This window comes from Nothoprocta perdicaria, unplaced genomic scaffold, assembly GCF_003342845.1.
Source record: "Nothoprocta perdicaria isolate Ctin4 unplaced genomic scaffold, notPer1 scaffold_172, whole genome shotgun sequence".
In the NCBI taxonomy this organism is placed as follows: Eukaryota; Metazoa; Chordata; class Aves; order Tinamiformes; family Tinamidae; genus Nothoprocta; species Nothoprocta perdicaria.
In genome coordinates, this window is record NW_020454894.1 from 1,292,604 (window position 1) to 1,300,355 (window position 7,752).

General features: G+C 54.7%; 1 protein-coding gene across 1 annotated transcript in view; it reads left to right on the plus strand.

Moving 5' to 3' along the window:
- LOC112944729 (PWWP domain-containing protein 2B-like) overlaps positions 1-5,953 on the plus strand; it is a 27,160-nt gene extending 21,207 nt beyond the window's left edge. The window contains exon 6 of the mRNA XM_026036237.1: positions 4,051-5,953. Within this exon, the coding sequence (XP_025892022.1) occupies positions 4,051-5,671 (1,621 nt within the window). The 3' untranslated portion in view covers positions 5,672-5,953. The remainder of the gene's footprint in view (positions 1-4,050) is intronic.
- The last annotated feature ends 1,799 nt before the right edge of the window (positions 5,954-7,752 follow it).

Below are 7,752 nucleotides of genomic sequence, written 5' to 3' on the forward strand. Positions count from 1 at the left end.
CCGCGCAGCGCTCTGGGGCTCTCCGCGGTGCTGCGCGGTTCTGCGCGGCGTTCCGCGGCTCTGCGCGGCTCTCCGCGGCGTTGCGCTGGGGGCACTGCCGCGCGGCGGTGCGGCGGGAGCGCGGCCACGGCCCCGTCCCCTCGAGCCGGTGGGAGCGCGCGGCGCGCTTGTGTGGCGGGGCCGCGGGGCGGGAGAAGCCCGGCCCTGCAGGGCCGCCTTGGGCGGCGAGGGGCCCGCGTGGCCGCAGACCCTGCGCGGGGAGCTGCGCACGGTGCCCGCACGGTGCCCGCACGGTGCCCGCGCCGGCCGCTCCGCACAGGCTGCGGCAGCTGCGGGCCGGAGGTCTCCTCCCTCCTCCCTGCTGCTCGGGTGTGACAATTCCGCGGGGCCTCGTCCCCCCGCTGTCCCCGGTGGCATGTTCGGGGCTGCGGACAGGGCGCGAGCAGGGCGAGGGGTGCACGGTGCCGCCCGCCAGCGGGAATGGGCTCCCGTCCGCTAGGGATGAAGGGAGCCCCATCCTGGCCCTGCAGAGCTTGGGTTGGGGTCCAAGGGGTGCAGCAGCTCCGGAGGGGGCCAGGCCCTGGCCCCCTCACCTTGCGTGGCCGCTGCTAAGGGCCGAGCGAGGTGCTGCATCCCCGGGGCAGCGACACCTCGTCACGTTTTGTGGCGCTCGGGGGGGCTGCAGTGTGCCGACAGAGCCGTGGAGGAAGGCGCTTCCCTGAGCGCGCAGCCAGGAGCTGCACGGGGGGGCTGCCCTCCTGGCCGTGTCGGGGCTGCACAGGAGTGGCAACGCTGCCTGCCATGCTCGCGGCGAAGGCAGCCCGGCCCTCCGGAGCGGGCAGCACGCACGGGTCCTGCTCTTTAGTGGTGAGAAGCAGCCTCCGAGGTTTTCAGATGAATCCGTGCTTTAGCGCACAGGGGGGGGCATGGGAAGCTGGGGAGCATGGGAAACTGGGGGGCAGGCAGGCCCTCCCTGCCAAGCCTGCCTCACAGTGGGCCTGGAGCAGCAGCGGGACATGCTTAAAACAGACGTGGGATGACCCGGAGCAGGGACGGTGGCAGCTTGTGCCGGGCGCCTGCAGCAGCCATGCTCTTCACCATGAATTCCTTGGCAATCGCCTTGTTTTAATAAGATAATTCCTGTGCACTATAGGTGCACAGTGTTTGTGCACACAAAGAAAGGTCCAGATGAATTCTGACTACAGCCACAATGCTTTGGTGCTGCGTCTTTGCAGTTTGGCTCAGTTGAGCTGGGCACGAGCTGTTTCTTAACCACGCAGGGGTGTGGATCAGAGGATGGCGTCTTCGTTTCCAAGGAGAGGTTGGATTGAGGTAACTTAATCCGTTTGGCCCTGACTGTCCCAGAAACAGGGATTAAAGGCAGAGGGTTGGATCGCAGTCTGCAGTGCACTCTGATGCTTGTAATATGGGATGTGCCCTTGGGCCCCTAAACCAAACTCGTCGGTTTTCACGGTAGTTGAAGGGATTTGTGTGTGCAGAATTGATGATGATGATACAGAGTTAGAGGAAATGCCTGAATAATGTTGGCATTTAACATGGGGAAGGCCAGGAGAGTTTGTATTGCTCCTTGTGTCCAAAGGAAACTTGGACCAGAAAGCAAACCGTGGAGCATCTGCTCCTGCACCACGAGCAGGAAACCAGGGAATCCGCGTACAAGGCACTGTGCTTCCCGTAGCCCAGCTAGCCTGAGGTGGCTTCCAGGCTTCTGGTGCATCTTTAGCAGGAAGAAGCTGTGTGCAGGGCGTAAAGAAACCCCACGTAACCTGGCGCTCTCGGGTGTTTTTTTTCTGCTTACACTGAAGGGCCCCAGGGTCAGACGGTGACTTGGGCCGTGTGTGAGGGCCGAGCGCCGCTGCCGTGCACGCAGCCCTGCGCGCTGGCGCAGGAGACGCACGGGCCGGCAGGCAGGGGAGCGCGGCAGCCATCTCGGCGCCCGCGCGCGGCCGCGGCAGCGCTAGGCTCTGTGCAGCTCCTCGGCACCCTCCTGCCCTGGCTGGCAGCTTGAGGGGCGAGTTAGCCCAGAGTCAGACTGTGGTCCGACTGCAGTCGGGCTGCACAGAGGTACCTGATCCCTGCCAGCAGCTTCCTCCGCAGAGCCACTTCCAGGGAGGCCTTAGGCCAGAAGGCCGAGGGTCCCTGCAGCACCGAGATGCGCAGGATCGTGGAGAACTGGCGACGTTGCCTTTGGCGCACATAAACTGCTCCCTCGCCGAGTGTGGTGCTGAGCGCCTGGCGCCTGCCAAGCGAGAAGCTCCGCCAGCCGCTGAGGAGGGAAATGAGGACTGCGGCCGTCCGCTTGCTTGCATGGGACAACAGGGCCCACAAGCAGACCGGAGGGCAGCTCGTCCCGCGGGAGCAGCAGCCACAGGGCAGCTCGTCCCGCGGGAGTGGCAAAGCTCTTCTGGAGCCAGCGAGCGAGCGGGCTGCTCCATCCAGGCTCACGGGCGGAGCTGGCCTGGCTCTGCTCGCCTTGCCAGGTATCAGAGACACACCTAAATTCTGAGGTGTCTCTGCTTAAAAAGAATATTGCAACAAAAACATTTGTTCCAAAATATGTAAATTCAGCAATTTAATCGTCTTGATCACCTGCATTCAAACCTGGAAGTCATCCAGTTGAACTAACTGCTTTTCTAGTAGCAGGTTCTTGCTCTCTTGCTCTTCAGATGAGGGAGAGAACTTATTTCTTTCGTATCCAGATAAATTGGTAAATGTCGTTTATTTCAGTTGAAGAGGAGCAGTGGCTTTGCACCCGAAACAGGCTAAATTCTGCTTGCTTAGTTTGTACAAAGTTTATTTTTAAACTTGGTGGGAGTCGCCATGGAAATCAGGTGAGAGCGATGCTCTCTGGAATTGGCTGAGAAAAGAAATATGAAGCCAGCGGGTGAGAGCCGCAATAAATGGGACCCGTGTGCCCTGCTGCCCATGGAGGTGGTAGGGAAAGCAGCCCCTCTCCTGTGCTGGGGTCGTTCCTGGCCTCCAGCGGCTGCTCTCCGCTCATGGAGCGGCCGCCTGGAGCATTCCTGGCACCGTGTCCATACCGGGGATGGAGCAGGGAAGCGGCCGTGGGGCCTCGCTGAGCGCTCCTGCCCTAGCTCCGTGTGATGGAGAGGGTCTGTGAGCCCCGCCTGGGAGCACTGCCCTGGCACAGTCCTTCCTGCAGGGAGAGGGGCTGTCTCGGGATGCAGGAGGTGCAGGTGCCTGGCGAGGATGGTGTCCTCGGCCTGGAGCAGCCCATGTTGCCGCGTGGGCTGCCCACGTGAGCGGCGCTCCTGGGAGGGCAGGGCGGCGGGCGGCCTGCCTCGCTGTAGGCTCGTGCTGAAGCTCCGTGTCGGCATCAGACCCCGTGTCGGGTGCAGCCTAACCACCGGTGCACAGAGGCATGAGCCAAGGTCAGGAGTTCCAGGGTTTGGGAGCATTTCCTTCTGCTCATTCCTCTGCAGGATTTTGACAGCCTGTAAGGAAACGTGGCAAGGGACGCCAGTACATCACACCTCTGATCTTGGTGTCCTGAAGCAATGGCGTATTCTGTATTTGAACAGATAAAGATCATGAAAACAAAGGCCAGTGGTAGAGGAACAAGACTGTACTGGCAAACCTCTGCCTGGGACTGCATTGCATTGTTTAAGAAGCCAAAAAAGCAGTCGTGCAAGTACAGGATAAAGTGAGGAACCTTAGTAGCTCCCCAGAGTGTCTCCTCCTGTGCTAGAGTACAACTTCTTGGTGCAAAACGTCTGAGTCTGTGCGAGGAGTTAATGGAAATGGAGATTGCTGTTGTTGTTCTCTGTTGTTCTCTGTGCCCTTTCTGCAGAAGAGCAGGTCACTTTTTCTAAATTTTAAATGCTGTTTTTTTCCTTCAGTAATAGAACTGACTGCTATGTTTTAAAAATGAAGGGAAAACATTGCCTTATTAGTATGTGGAAGTCTGTTTTTAAAGAAAATAGCGTGTTTGTAACGCATAGTTTTCCCCAAGAAGTCTCTCTCGAAGGTTCTGACCGTCTGCCTCCCCCATCCTTTCCGTGCTGTTTCTAGGTCCGGGTTGTTCTGCCTTCCGCCTTCCCCTCCGAAGCAAGAGGAGCCTCCCGCTCCCACGAGCGCTCCCCGGGCCCCTGCGCCGGGCGAGGCCGAGCCGCAGCCCGCCGAGGAAAAGGCTCCCGCAGGCAGCGCTGAGGAGCCAGTGCCGCCGCTCCTGCCGCCCCCGCCACCCGGCAGCCTCCCTCCCTACCCGCCCTACTTCGAGGGGGCTCCTTTTCCTCGTCCTCTCTGGCTTCGGCACACGTACAACCAGTGGGTTCCTCAGCCCCCGCCGCGGACTATAAAGCGGACGAGGAGACGTTTGTCACGGAATAGAGACCCGGGGAGGCTGATCATGAGCACTATCAGACTGCGGCCAAGGCAGGTGCTCTGCGAGAAGTGCAAAAACACCCTGAACCCCGAGGACGCCAACACAGCTGGGCAGAACGCGAAAACCAGGAGGAAGCTGAGCCTGCAGGACAAGGAGCAGAAAAAGCACAGCGACTCTGACTGCACCGAGAAAAGAAACAAGAGAGAAAAGAGAGAGGAGGACAAGTTTTCTGGGGAACTAGTGCATCGAACCCCAGTTATAAAAATATCCTACAGTACTCCGCAAGGGAAAGGTGAAGTTGTGAAAATTCCTTCGCGGGTTCACGGCTCAGTCAAACCATTTTGTGCCCAGCGAATATTGCAGAATGGAGAGGAGGACCAAGAAGAGACTAGAGACTCTGAGCCATGTCGAGAAACCAAATGTTTAATGGACAAGTCAGCGGGCAGCCAGCTTGCTTCCATTCCAAAACTGAAGCTCACACGGCCTGTGCATTCCAGTGCAGATGCTCCACCTCCAAAGATCCGACTGAAGCCCCATCGAATAAATGATGGTCAGAATGTTTCAATTTATAAAGCAGAACTTATTGATGAGATAAATGTCCTTCAGAACAGCAGGGAGTCCAATCCTGGTGCATTTTACAATGATGAATCTACAGACAGAAGTTTAGCTGAGATATCTTCAGGGAGTTCAGGGGAAGATGATGACTTTAAAAGATTTCCCCAAGGTAAAGATGGACACGATAACTTGGCGTTCCTAATGAATTATCGTAAAAGAAAAGCAGATTCTTCTAGTTTGTCCGTGTGTAGTAATGACAGTCTAGATGAATCCAAGTCTTCTAGTTCAGAAGTAACATCACCAGAAATGTGTGACTTTATACCTGGTGATGATGCATCTGTCTCTTCATCTTCAAAAGATGAGCGTAAGATTGTGCCACCCTTAACAGTTAGGCTACATACGCAAAGTGTGTCTAAATGCGTCACTGAAGACGGAAGAACTGTTTCGGTGGGAGATATTGTTTGGGGTAAAATTCACGGTTTTCCATGGTGGCCCGCACGTGTTCTTGATATAAACCTTAGCCAGAAGGAAAATGGGGAACCTTCATGGCGAGAAGCTAAAGTATCGTGGTTTGGTTCTCCAACAACTTCATTGTTATCTGTTTCAAAACTCTCTCCTTTCTCTGAATTTTTCAAACTGAGATTTAATCGCAAGAAGAAAGGGATGTATCGGAAAGCAATCACAGAAGCTGCAAAGGCAGTAGAGCATCTGACTCCAGAAATAAGAGATCTCTTAACACAGTTTGAAACATAACTTTGCCTCTGGTATCAGGTGAGTGTTTGCTGGACTAATGCCTCTCATGGAAAACTTCTTTTGTGTTTTAACTTGCATTCACTTTTGTTTGCATTTGTTTATCCTTAAGGACTGAGGTTGAAACTTGTTAAACTGAAATGCGTGGGCGTCAGCTGGTGGTGGTGATTTCATAGGTGATGATTGCCAGTAGTTTGAAACTCTAGGAAGACATGTGGGAGCTGGAGCCCCAGATCTCATAGGGGACTACAAAGAAATTAATACACGGGATGCAAATCTACTGGAGGGTGTTTCCCGCTGGTTTCTGCTTGAAGAGCTAATAAAATTATAGTCATGTATTAGAGCTATTTATAGCTAAGACATGGTGAGTATTGATGCGTCATTTGGGCTAAAACTAATGTGTTTAGAGAGCTAAAAGCTCCTACTCCTTCAGTTTCTTTGAAGTTTGTTTTGGTTCAGAGACTGAAATACATTCTTGATTCCAAGAAGAGTTTGTCTCGGTCACGTACCAATACCAAGCAATTAACAGTCAGAGATGCCGTCGCAGGCCCTTGTCTCCCCTGTAATTGTTGATTTCCTATGAAGACATTTTCCTAAAGACTCTTCAGAATGCATGTGCCAGCCCCTGTCTCTGAGCACCAAATGGTGCTGGGGCTTTCTCGGCGCACGTGGGCTAAGGCTCCATGTGCAGGGCTGGTGCTGTGCCGAGGCAGGGCACCAAGAGAGCTCCCCCGGGAGCGCCAGCACCGGGCAGCTGCTCCCTCGCACCTCTGCGAGCGTCTTGCTGATGCTGCTTGCAGGGCTGGAGCGCAGAGAGTTGGGGAACCTGTGCTCTTTGTCTCTTCAAGCATTAACTGTTTGTCCAGCATGAGTATTTGGTGCCTGGACACCCGGGATGCGGCGTGGCTGGAAACAGCATTGCCCTCTGCACTGTCCGTTTGTCCAGCATGAGTATTTGGTGCCTGGAAACAGCATTGCACTCTGCACTGTCAGTCGGTGCTTCCGCTGTGCTGCTCTCTGTAGGCCATGAGGAAAGCGCCCATCAACCTCGGTAAGATCTAGGCTGTTTGGCAGCATCCCAGTAACGGCGGCCATAGTAAAGAAGATCTTATCTGTGATGCGTTAAACAAGGGGATGGATTAACCATGAAAACGACAACTAACCATCGCAAAAAGCGTTGTAATGAAAGGCTAGCTTTCTACACTGCGCCCTGTAGTAACACTGGTTCTTATTTTTTCCACTTTTTTAGTGCTGGAAAAGCTCTGTGTACTCAAACCAGTGCTATTCCTGCTGTAGACGTGTCTGTTCTCCTTAATTCTTGTTAGTCTTTAATGTATCAAGAGGATTTGGGGCCTGACACAGGTGGTATCTAGTCACAGACACTGGGCAGGAGGGGTGTAAGGAGTTTTTTAAAGCAAGGGAAAGAAGAAAACATTGAGAATCACAACAGGGCATGGATTAAGGCCAGACCTTTCCTCCTTTCTGGACTGTCAAGCAAATCTCTCTGTGTTTATATGGGTGTAGAGATATATTTAACTTGGTGTCACTGTTTTACTGGCCTCCTTCAGCTGTCTTCCTGAGGATGAGTCTTTGCTTTAAATATCTGAGGTGAGCTGCCAACCCGATGCACCTGGCTGCTCTCGAGATCGCCTGGTAATTGGATAAGCAGCTGCAGCTCCTCGCAAGAGAAACAGGAAAGCCAAACAGCGCTGCACGTTCTGCGTGCGTCACACTCTCCGTTTCCCAATGACACCAGCTTATCTTGGTGCCTGCAACTAACAGAGCAACTGCTGCTGAGATCTGCCCTGTGTCCAAGTCTGTTCTTTCAGGGACATATAATTTTACTGTTTTCCTTGAGTTTTCCCGAGGTGGGACTGCATCAGCCCTCTTGGCTGCTGATTGCCTGTCCTTTCCTGAAGGCTGTCGTTGTAGTTCTCACTGATGGTTGCAACTCCTTAGCGTTAGAGCCGCAGTGACGATGGAGCTCCCGTTAAATCCGTGGGGGCGCGGGGTGTTTGTAGGCGGCACAGCGCTGCGCAGGCTGCAGCGCTGCCCGAGAGCAGGGCACTCGCCGCTGCGGCTGC